Source organism: Pan paniscus, chromosome 7 (assembly GCF_029289425.2).
Source record: "Pan paniscus chromosome 7, NHGRI_mPanPan1-v2.0_pri, whole genome shotgun sequence".
Lineage (NCBI taxonomy): Eukaryota > Metazoa > Chordata > Mammalia > Primates > Hominidae > Pan > Pan paniscus.
In genome coordinates this window covers 57,700,249-57,713,382 of record NC_073256.2, presented here as the reverse complement: position 1 = coordinate 57,713,382, position 13,134 = coordinate 57,700,249, and the positions used below count along the sequence as shown (strand labels likewise).

The 13,134-nt window shown below is 40.6% G+C and overlaps 1 protein-coding gene across 7 annotated transcripts in view; it reads right to left on the bottom strand.

Annotated features, from left to right (window-relative positions):
* ADAM32 (ADAM metallopeptidase domain 32) overlaps positions 1–13,134 on the bottom strand; it is a 185,350-nt gene that overhangs the window by 140,038 nt on the left and 32,178 nt on the right. For all 7 annotated transcript variants that reach the window (XM_003830707.6, XM_055116494.2, XM_055116495.3 and 4 more), the window contains one exon: positions 8,187–8,248. In XM_003830707.6, the coding sequence (XP_003830755.3) occupies positions 8,187–8,248 (62 nt within the window). The remainder of the gene's footprint in view (positions 1–8,186; positions 8,249–13,134) is intronic.

Below are 13,134 nucleotides of genomic sequence, written 5' to 3'. Positions count from 1 at the left end.
TCACCTGCAACAAGAACAATTTAACATTTCTCTTTCCCATTAGGATGCCTTTTATTCATTGTTCTTGCCTAATTGCTCTGGCTAGGACTTCCAATACTATGTTGAATAGAAGAGGTGAAGGAAAATAGGCATCCTAATCTTGTTCCTGATATTAGATGAAAAACTTTCAACTTTTTACCACTGAGTATGATGTTAGCTATGGCTTTGTCATATATGACCTTTATTGTGTTAAGGTATATCTCTTCTAGGCCTAATTTGCAGAGAGTTTACATCATGAAAGAATGTGGATACTCACACTTCTCTCCACCATTCTAAACTAAATTAACTGCCATCAGGATATTTCCCCCTGTGGGATATCCCACAAGCACTTCATACCCAGCATCTCCAACAGGGAGCCATAATACCTGACTCAGGTCTGTTCTCATCCTCCCTCTACGCTACCAAATCCCTGCCACCACTATAGTCAATCTGTTACTACATCTTTTTTCTGCCACATCAGCATTTCTCAAAAACAGGAAAAGGGAGGCTTGCTTCCAAGATGGCCGAATAGGAACAGCTCTGGTCTGCAGCTCCTAGCAAGATCAACACAAAAGAGCAGTGATTTCTGCATTTCCAACTGAGGTACCTGGTTCATCTCACTGGGACTGGATGAACAGTGGGTACAGCCCACGGAGGGAAAGCTGAACCAGGACGGGGTGTCGTCTCACCCGGGAAGCACAAGGGGTCAGGGGATTTACCTTTCCTAGCCAAGGGAAACTGTGACAGACTGTACCTGGAGAAACAGTACACTCCTGACCAAATACTGCACTTTTCCCACAGTCTTAGCAACCAGCAGACAAGGAGATACCCTCCTGTGTCTGCCTCAGCAGGTCCCATGCCCATGGAGCCTTTCTCACTGCTAGTGCAGCAGTCTGAGATTGCCCTGCAACACTGCAGCTTAATGGGGGGAAGGGTCATCCGCCATTACTGAGGCTTGAATAGCCTACAGTGTAAACAAAGTGGCCAGGAAGCACGAACTGGGCAGACCCCACCACAGCTCAGCGAGGCCTACTACCTTTATAGATTCCACCTCTGGGGGCAGGGCATAGTAGAACAAAAGGCACCAGACAGCTTCTGCAGACTTAAACATCCAGTCTGACAGCTCTGAAGAGAGCAGCAGTTCTCTCAGCACAGCATTTGAGCTCCAAGAATAGACAGACTGCCTCCTCAAGTGGGTCCCTGACCCCCATGTAGCCTGACTGGGAAACACCTCCCAGTAGGGGTCGACAGACACCTCAAACAAGCAGGTGCCCCTCTGGGATGAAGTTTCCAGAGGAAGGATCAGGCATCAATATTGGCTGTTCTGCAGCCTCCACTGGTGATACCCAGGCAAACAGGGTCTAGAGTGGACCTACAGCAAACTACAACAGACCTGCAGCTGAGGGGTCTGACTATTAAAAGGAACTAACAAACAGAAAGGAATAGCATCAACATAAACAAAAAGGACATCCACACCAAAACCCCATCTGTGGGTCACCAACATCAAAGACTAAAGGTAGGTAAAACCACAAAGATGGGGAGAAACCAGAGCAGAAAAGCTGAAAATTCCAAAAAAACAGAGTGCCTCTTCTCCTCCAAAGAATAACAGCTCCTCGCCAGCCAGGGAACAAAATTGGACGGAGAATGAGTTTGACGAGTTGACAGAAGTAGGCTTCAGAAGGTCGGTAATAACAAATTTCTCCAAGCTAAAGGAGCATGTTGTAACCCATCACGAGGAAGCCAAAAACCTTGAAAAAAGGTTAGACAAATGGCTAACTAGAATAAACAGTGTAGAGAAGAATTTAATGACCTGATGGAGCTGAAAACCATGGCACGAGAGCTTCATGATGCATGCACAAGCTTCAATAGCCGATTCGATCAAGTGGAAGAAACAATATCAGTGATTAAAGATCAAATTAATGAAATAAAGTGAGAAGACAAGATTAAAGAAAAAAAGAGTGAAAAGAAACTAACAAAGCCTCCAAAAAATATAGGGACTATGTGAAAATACCAAATATATGTTTGATTGGTGTACCGGAAAGTGACAGGGAGAATGGAACCAAGATAGAATACACTCTTCAGGATATTATCCAGGAGAACTTCCCTAACCTAGCAAGGCAGGCCAACATTCAAATTCAGAAAATACAAAGAACACCACAAAGATATTCCTTGGGAAGAGCAACCCCAAGACACATAATTGTCAGATTCACCAAGGTTAGAATGAAGGAAAAAATGTTAAGGGCAGCCAGAGAGAAAGGTTGGCTTACCAACAAAGGGAAGACCATCAGACTAACAGCAGATCTCTCGGCAGAAACCCTACAAGCCAGAAGAGAGTGGGGGCCAATATTCAACATTCGTAAAGAAAAGAATTTTCAACCCAGAATCTCATATCCAGCCAAATTAAGCTTCATAAGTGAAGGAGAAATAAAATACTTTACAGACAAGCAAATGCTGAGAGATTTTGTCACCACCAGGCCTGCCCTAAAAGAGCTCCTGAAGGAAGCACTAAACATGGAAAGGAACAGCCGGTACCAACCACTGCAAAAACATGCCAAATGGTAAACACCATCAATGCCATGAAGAAACTGCATCAATTAATGGGAAAAATAACCAGCTGACATCATAATGACAGGATCAAATTCACACGTAACAATATTAACCATAAATATAAATGGACTAAATGCCCCAATTAAAAGACACAGACTGGCAAATTGGATTTAAAGAGTCAAGACCCATCGGTGTGCTGTATTCAGGAAATCCATCTCACGTGCCACTTAAAAATGCACATAGGCTCAAAATAAAGGGATGGAGGAAGATCTACCAAGCAAATGGAAAACAAAAAAAGAAAAAGCAGGGGTTGCAATCCTAGTCTCTGATAAAACAGACTTTAAACCAACAAACATCAAAAGAGACAAAGAAGGCCACTACATAATGGTAAAGGGATCAATTCAACAAGAAGAGCTAACTATCCTAAATATATATGCACCCAATACAGGAGCACCCAGATTCATAAAGCAAGTCCTTAGAGACCTACAAAGAGACTTAGACTCCCACACAATAATAATGGGAGACTTTAACACCCCACTGTCAATATTAGACAGATCAACAAGACAGAAGGTTAACAAGGATATCCAGGACTTGAACTCAGCTCCAGACCAAGTGGACCTAATAGACATCTACAGAACTCTCCACCCCAAATCAACAGTATATACATTCTTCTCAGCACCACATCATACTTATTCTAAAATTGAACACATCATTGGTAGTAAAACACTCCTCAGCAAATGTAAAAGAACAGAAATCACAACAAACTGTCTCTCAGACCACAGTGCAATCAAATTAGAACTCAGGATTAAGAAACTCACTCAAAACCACACAACTACATGAAAACTGAACAATCTGCTCCTGAATGACTACTGGGTTCATAATGAAATGAAGGGAGAAATAAAGATGTTCTTTGAAACCAATGAGAACAAAGACACAATGTACCAGAATCTCTGGAACACATTTAAAGCAATGTGTAGAGGGAAATTTATAGCACTAAATGCCCACAAAAGAAAGCAGGAAAGACCTAAAATTGACACCCTAACATCACAATTAAAAGAACTAGAGAAGCAAGAACAAACAAACTCAAAAGCTAGCAGAAGGCAAGAAATAACTAAGATCAGAGCAGAACTGATGGATATGGAGACACAAAATCCCTTCAAAAAATTAATGAATCCAGGAGCTGGTTTTTTGAAAAGATCAACAAAATTGATAGACCACTAGCAAGACTAATAAAGAAGAAAAGAGAGAAGAATCAAATAGATGCAATAAAAAATGATAAAGGGGATATCACCACCAATCCCACAGAAATACAAACATCAGAGAATACTATAAACACCTCTATGCAAATAAACTAGAAAATCTAGAAGAAATGGATAAATTCTATGCAAATAAACTAGAAAATCTAGAAGAAATGGATAAATTCCTGGACACGTGCACCCTCCCAAGACTAAACCAGGAAGAAGTTGAATCTCTGAATAGACCAATAACAGGTTCTGAAATTGAGACAATAATTAATAGCCTACCCACAAAAAAAGTCCAGGACCAGACAGATTCACAGCCAAATTCTACCAGAGGTACAAAGAGTAGCTGGTACCATTCCTTCTGAAATTATTTCAATCAATAGAAAAAGAGGGAATCCTCCCTGACTCATTTTATGAGACCAGCATCATCCTGATACCAAAGCCTGGTAGAGACACACACAAAAAAGAGAATTTTAGGCCAATATCCCTGATGAACATCGATGCGAAAATCCTCAATAAAATACTGGCAAACTGAATCCAGCAGCACATCAAAAAGCTTATTCACCACGATCAACTCAGCTTCATCCCTGGGATGCAAGGCTGGTTCGACATATGCAAATCAATAAATGTAATCCATCACATAAACAGAACCAATGATAAAAACCACATGATGATCTCAATAGATGCAGAAAAGGCCTTTGACAAAATTCAACAGCCCTTCATGCTAAAAACTCTCAATAAACCAGGTATTGATGGAATGTATCTCAAAATAATAACAGCTATTTATGACAAACCCACAGCCAATATAGTGAATGGGCAAAAACGGGAAGCATTCCCTTTGAAAACCCACACAAGACAAGGATGCCCTCTCTCACCACTCCTATTCAACATACTGTTGGAAGTTCTGGCCAGGGAAATCAGGCAAGAAAAAGAAATAAAGGATATTCAATTAGGAAATGAGGAAGTCAAATTGTCCCTGTTTGCAGATGACGTGATTGTATATTTAGAAAACCCCATCATCTCAGCCCAAAATCTCCTTAAGCTGATAAGTAACTTCAGCAAAGTCTCAGGATACAAAATCAATGTGCAAAAATCACAAGCATTCCTATATACCAATGATAGACAAACAGAGAGCCAAATCATGAGTGAACTCCCATTCACAACTACTACGAAGAGAATAAAATACCTAGGAATCCAACTTACAAGGGATGTGAAGGACCTCTTCAAGGAGAACTACAAATCACTGCTCAATGAAATAAAAGAGGATACAAACAAATGGAAGAACATTCCATGCTCATAGATAGGAAGAATCAATATCGTGAAAATGGCCATACTGCCCAAGGTAATTTATAGATTCAATGCCATCCCTATCAAGCTACAATGACTTTCTTCACAGAATTGGAAAAAACTACTTTAAAGTTCATATGGAACCAAAAAAGAGCCCGCATTGCCAAGACAATCCTAAGCAAAAAGAACAAAGCTGGAGGCATCACACTACCTGACTTCAAACTATACTACAAGGCTACAGTAACCAAAATAGCATGGTACTGGTACCAAAACAGAGATATAGACCAATGGAACAGAACAGAGGCCTCAGAAATACCACCACACATCTACAACCATCTGATCTTTGACAAACCTGACAAAAACAAGAAATGGGGAAAGGATTCCCTATTTAATAAATGGTGCTGGGAAAGCTGGCTAGCCATATATAGAAAGTTGAAACTCGATCCCTTCCTTACACCATACAAAAAATTAACTCAGGATGGATTAAAGACTTAAATGTAAGACCTAACACCATAAAAACCCTAGAAGAAAACCTAGGCAATACCATTCAGAACATAGGCATAGGCAAAGACTTCACAACTACAACACCAAAAGCAATGGCAACAAAAGCCAAAATAGACAGATGGAATCTAACTAAACTAAAGAGCTTCTGCACACCAAAAGAAACTATCATCAGAGTGAACAGGCAACCTACAGAATGGGAGAAAATCTTTGCAATCTACCCATCTGACAAAGGGCTAATATCCAGAATCTACAAATAACTTAAACAAATTTAAAAGAAAAAAAGCAAACAACCCCATGAAAAAGTGGCCAAAGGATATGAACAGACAATTCTCAAAAGAAGACATTTATGCAGCCAACAGACATATGAAAAAATGCTCATCATCACTGGTCATCAGAGAAATGCATATCAAAACCACAATGAGATACCATCTCACGCCACTTAGAACGGCAATCTTTAAACGGTCAGGAAACAACAGACGCTGGAGAGGATATGGAGAAATAGCAACCCTTTTACACTGTTGGTGGGTGTGTAAATTAGTTCAACCATTGTGGAAGACAGTGTGGTGATTCCTCAAGGATCTAGAACTAGAAATACCATTTGACCCAGCGATCCCATTACTTGGTATATACCCAAAGGATTATAAATCATGCTACTATAAAGACACATGCACACATATGTTTATTGTGGCACTATTCACAATAGTAAAGACTTGGAACCAACCCAAAAGTCCATCAATGCTAGAATGGATAAAGAAAATATGGCATATATACACCATGGAATACTATGCAGCCATAAAAAAGGATGAGTTTATGTCCTTTGCAGGGACATGGATGAAGCTGGAAACCATCATTCTAAGCAAACTGTCACAAGGACAGAAAACCAAACACCGCATGTTCACACTCATAGGTCGGAGTTGAACAATGAGAACACATGGACACAGGGCAGGGGACGTCACACACCAGGGCCTGTTGGGGGGTGGGGGACTGGGGGAGGGATAGCTTTAGGAGAAATACCTAATGTAAATGACAAGTTGATGGGTGCAGCAAACCAACATGGCACATGTATACCTATGTAACAAACCTGCACGCTGTGCACATGTACTCTAGAACTTAAAGTATAATAAAAAAAGAACTAAAAAAACACACACACAAAAAAAGGAAACTCCCTATCTCTATGTAGTCATAGTTCTGCTTCTCATTATTTTTCATATAAACTATTTGCTGTAGCTTCCTAATGGTCGTTAGGCTATCATAATCATTAAGCAGTTAATTTCTCAAAACGATATACACATGCCCTATCCCTCTCCCAAGCTCTGGTCTCTCAATTTCTCAACACTGCTTATAGTCTTAGTAAGATGTTCAAATGCAATGTGAGCTCTCTAACTTTCCTTCATACTCTTCACAAAGATCTTTGCGTTATCATCCACCATATTCTTTTTCTCTTCTGCCTAAAAGAGTAAGTTAACCTTTTCTTTGGGAAAATTATTTAGTATCTTACACACAATAAACCACTTGTTTACACCTTTTTTTTTTTTTTGAGACAGTGTCTCACTCTGTCACCCAGGCTGGCGTGCAGTGGCACCATCTCGGCTCACTGCAACTTCTGCCTCCCAGGTTCAAGCGATTCTCTTGCCTCAGCCTCCCGAGTCGCTGGGATTACAGGCGCACGCCACCATGCCTGGCTAATTTTTGTATTTTTTAGTAGAGACAGGGTTTCACCATGTTGGGCAGGCTGGTCTCAAACTCCTGACCTCAGGAGTTTGATCCACCTGCCTCAGCATACCTAAGTGCTGGGATTACAGACAAGAGCCACCGCGCCCAGCTTGTTTACATCTTTCATCTCTCTTTTCTTCTCCTTAAGAAATTTTCCATCAATCAAAATACTTTGTTTTCTCTTTCTTCAAAAATATTCATGTAAGCCTCTTTTTTCTCTGAGGGATGTTTTTGAAAAAGTCTATAATTGCTACCTCTAGTTTCTCAAAATCCACCTCTCTCCAATGCCATGTAGTCTAGTTTTACTAGTTTAGCTGAAGCTGTCCTCTTGAATGTCACAAATTACTTCCAAGCCAGCCTTTCCCAACTGGGTTTGCATCAGAGAATTAAACCCTATAGAAAATTATTTCAATTATTTAATAATTCTCCGAAGAGCGGCATATAGCTAGGACTATTTTCCATAAACTATTCGCCAGCTCTGCAACACTATAAGGTCTGTATTAAATCCCTGTCCCATATTACTCATGGTCATCCCACTTCTCTGATAAAACCCTAACTGATATAAACCAGCTACAGATTTACTTATTTTTGTGACATCTGCCCTGATGTTATAGGTCCTGCTGGTCCTGCCAACTTAATATCATAAATCAGTCTTCAGGAGATAAGTCCCTGTTTTTTGTCCTAACTCCCATTTACCAAAGAATACTTGAGACATTAAAACCAAAATTTAATTAAGTCACAGGACAGCATCTCTTCACTTAAGACAATTAAAAAAGTTAATAATTCCATGTATTTTTCTCATACTCCATTTTCTATTGCAAGTAAACAGCTTCATAGAAATAAAATAAAATCCAAAACTAAAGAATAAAAATTTACCTTTGTTTAAGGTGCACAGTGTACAGTTTCTCATCTATTGGAATAATATAGGATATTTGTTCCTAGAGAATTCAAAACAACTGAGAGTGAAGACAAATTTAATACAAGAAGCAAAACAACAGTTTTATATCAATTAATCTGTCCAAACAATGCTTAAAACATCTTCATTACATTTCTCAGACTACATGTGATTTAAAATGTGCAACAACACATCAAAAAATTTAATATTTACTTATTTTATAATGGTTTTTACTATTTCCACACAAATAAACCCAGTCTAAGGATTTACATAGGATTAAAAATCTACCTGTAACTAATCTGTAACCTCTTATGAATGAATAGGTCACGTGCTACACTAAAATACCTATTTAGGTGGCATCATTGGGATAAGAGGATATTCTACATCAGTGAAGCTTACTCTGTCCACCATAAAAATTATTTAACCATTTTCTTAAAAACCCTTCTAAGATGTATTGCCTGTTCCCTATATTTTAAACAGAAGATTATTGAACAAAATTTAATATTGTCTTTGACTTTATCTCTACTATTTTCAAGTTAGAATATGGATGACAATAGGTTGGAATATCTGTAGGTCAGTGAACCTCAGTGATGAGATTTTATAGAGCAAAAGGGAACACGTGAAAAGCAAGAGGTAGAGAAACAGAGAAAAAATTAGTTAAAACATATAGAAATGAAAAGGACACAAATATCAAAACACAGAAAAAGGATAAGCATTCCAGGATCTCTGAAAATAAGAAGCAACCAGGGTACCATACAGATCAAAGAAGAATGAGGCAGGTTGTTTCCAGGTCAGAAATGAAACCAGATCGTCAACATTATTGGTGATAACTCAACTTGATATCATGTACCCCATGATATGATGTCATGAGGAGAGCACCTCATCTCTATGTTAATCTTCCCTAAAATTCACTGAACATGAGAAAATATCAGACAAATCCAAATCGAGGGGTGTTCTACAAAGTACCTGACCTCCTCAGAACTGTTAAGGTCGTGAAATTCAAGGAAAGACTGAGAAACAGAGCAAAGGAGCCTGGGAGGGGGCATGCTGGGTAGTATTCTGGATTGGATCCCAGAACAAAATGGACAGTAGAAGACAAACTAGTTGAAATCCAGAAATCCAAAGAAAGTAGTTTCCTTACTAGTAATGTATCAATACTAATTTCTTGTATTTAATAAATATAATGTATTCATGTGGCTATATAAGAGCTAACATTACAGGAAACTGAGTGAACAGTATATATGGGAACTCTGTAGTCTTTTAGCAATTTTTCTGTATATCTAAAATTATTCCAAATTTTCAGAAGTTTATTTTTAAAAAAGAAAAACCAGACATAAATCGAGAAAACAAAAGAAGCATAACAGGCATATGGCAAATATAAGGCAGAAGGACCAAAGAGAAAACCCTAACCCTGAAACAGCAGGGCATCCTACTTTTTAAATTTGCATTGGCGACACTAGCTCCTTAGTGAGCCTGATCTGAATGTGATAACTGAACACAGATGCTTGAGCATCTTTATCGTTTTTCGTTTTTGTTTTTTTTTTTTGCGACAGAGTTTCGCTCTTGTTGCTCAGGCTGGAGTGCAGTGGCGCCATCTCAGCTCACCACAACTTCTGCCTCCGGGGTTCAAGTGATTCTCCTGCCTCAGCCTCCCGAGGAGCTGGAATTACAGACATGCGCCACCACGCCTGGCTAATCTTGTATTTTTAGAAGAGACGGTGTTCCTCCATGCTGGTCAGGCTGGTCTCGAACTCCCAACCTCAGGTGACTCGCCCACCTCGGCCTCCCAAAGTGCTAGGATTACAGGCTTGAGCCACCACACCAGGCCCCATCTTTATCTTTTTTTAAGGTGGATTTGATGTGCAAGCAGTTCTTGGATGAATATTTTTCTCAAACCCAAAACTTAGTAATTATTATTAGTGTCCCAGATAATACTTCGTTTAGCTGTACTTTCACTATGGGAGTTATCATGAAATACCTTTTATTTGCAGACTATATACAGAAGTTTAGGTAGATCTTTAAAGAGTGTAGAGGAGTTGATTATTGGAGGCCATGAGATAATTTACTAAACAATAATGGTAAATTTGTGTTTGCCTCCTCAACAAAGAGGTACCAAAACAGTGAGCAGATAAGCACACGTCAAACAGAGAATCTAGGAGAGAAAACTAGAATTCAGCAGGGAAGTGACAGGGAACCTCTGAGGCCTAGAAGGAAAGACAAGCAAATAAGCAGCTGGCCTGGCCAGGATTGGCTGAGAGCCAGGAGGAAGTCCCCATTGTAGGGAAGAAACAAGCAAGAGATCTTCCACGGTCCAGGGTCCCACCACGAATGCTCTGCAATACAAGCCACAGGAGAGCCCCTGAGCCTTCACGGGCCCTGCCTACCTGCACTCCTGGTGACTGAATTCTTTCAGACTGGGAATTCACACTGAGTCCCACTCACCCTTCGATACCCAAGCAGAGGCAGCACAGTACCATGTTGAAAGCCCAGCCGCAACAGATTACATCCTGACCTGGGACCCAACAGCCCCATTTCCTCAGCCCTGGAGCCCTGCTGACATCCCCCCATGTCCACCCAGAGGGCTGCAGCAGCGCAACGCCAGCTGGAACAAGTGGGGCAGCTGGGTCCCCAGCACTCTAGCCCACACAATGTCCTACACCCCAGAGAAGGGGCGATGTAGCACATCGGGAAGGCTGCCACCTGGACAAAGGGAGATGAAGCATGCACTCCCCAGAGCCTGAGAGCTACCTGCCTGGGGCTGCCAGCACTGACAGCAACCTCACACGCTCCCAGCAGCAGGGACACAGCACAGTTGCATGGGCCTTCAGTAAGTCTGAGGACCGGCCCACCCAAACGCAGTCCTTGAGCCTGAGGGCAAGCTCAGGCTACCCAACACCACTGTGCCTACATGCACTATCCGGGGATCTGATATCTGGCCAGCCCCACCTGCTATCAGCACCAGTGCCCATGCATGCCTCCCAGGAGCCTGGAAAATGGCCCGCCTAGTCTGCCACAACCCCGACCAGTGCCCACCCACATGCACCAGCCAGGAGCCTGGGAACTGGCTGACCCAGCCTACTGCCACCCGTAATGGTGTTCACATGCACCACCAGACAGCCTGAGGACTGGCCCACTACTGCTACTGCCACTGCTGGTGTCACACACTGCCCAGGGCCCAAGGCCCCATCCACCTGACCTGCCACTGCCACCGCTGTAGACTGGCTTGCCTGGTTTCCCCATCCCCAGTAAAGCCTCACCACAGTCCCCAGTCACAAACATAGCCTAATCCACTGGGAAACTCACAGACATCACTGATGTTGATTATAGTTGAAGAAATCATATAGATATTACATCTCTGCACATGACAACAATATCTGCTTCTGATGTGAGTCTCAAGAAGCTTCCATCCATGGTGGAAGGTAAAGGGGAGCAGATCACATGGTGAGAGAGGAAGAAAGAGAGAGGGAGAGGCGCCAGGTCTCAACTAACAGATCAAGAATTCACTAATTACCATAAGGATGGCACCAAGCCATTCATGAGGGACATCATGACCCAAACACCTCCCATGAGGCCCCACTTCCAACACTGAGGTCAAATTTCAACATGAGGTTTGGGAGAACAAACATCCCAAGAATAGCATGGTCCGAAAAAAAGTATTTGAACAAATAATGGCCAAAACCATTCAAAATTTGAGGGAAAACAGTAGTCTACACATCTAAAATTCCAGCCAACCTCAAGAAGAAAAAAATACAAGAAGATACACACCAAGATACATCATATTTAATATGTTGAAAGTCAAACATAAAGAGAAAATCTTGAAAATATCAAGAAAAAAACTCATCACATACAAGGAAGCTGCATTAATACAATTAGTGGCAGATTGTTCATTTGAAATAATGTAGGCCAGAAGGCAGTGAAGACATAAAAAGTGCTGAAAGAAAAAAAAAACTATCAACTAACAATTTTATATCCAGCAAAATCTGCTTTTAAAATGGTGAAATAAAGTCCTGTCTTACAAGAAATACTGAAGAAATTTATTTAGGCTAATAGGAAATAACACCAGATGGTAACTCAAAAAGCAGAAATGGTAAATGTGTGAGTTAACATAAAAAGACTTTAATAGTTTCTCTAATTTCTCTTTTCAATGTCTTTAAAAGATATAGCATTGTGAAAAAGCAATAATTATGATGATATATAGTTGGGTTTAAAAAATATGGATGTAATAATGTGACAAGAACAGTACAGAGAAGAAAGAATTCCATTATATTGGAGCAAAGTTTCTATATTTTACCAGAAATAAGTATTAATCTAAAGTAAATCATGATAGTTAAGATATAATACCTGGATCACCACAAAGAAAATAAGTAGTAAAAATAGCAAAATATTGAGTATAAATTCAACCATATAAATACCTATATTTGATGCAAATGATCTAGAAATTCAAACCAAAAAGCAGAAATAGATTGGTACAATCTATCTATCTCAAAAATAACCTCCGATTGGGCCAGGCGCAGTGGCGCATGCCTGTAATCCCAGCACTTTGGGAGGCCAAGGCGGGCGGATCACCTGAGGTCGGGAGTTCGAGATCAGCCTGACCAACATGCAGAAACTCTGTCTCTACTAAAAATACAAAATTAGCCAGGCGTGGTGGTGCATGCCTGTAATCCCAACTACTCAGGATGCTGAGGCAGGAAAATCGTTTGAACCCGGGAGACGGAGATTGAGGTGAGCCGAGATCGTGCCACTACACTCCAGCCTGAGCGACAAGAGCGAAACTCCATCTCAAAAAATAAAAAACAAAAACCCTCCAATTACATGATGTCTACAAGGGAAACACCTTAGATTCAATACACAAATAGGTTGAAAATAAAATAATGGAAATATATATATTGTAAATAGTAACCATAAAAAGAAGTTATACTAATATCA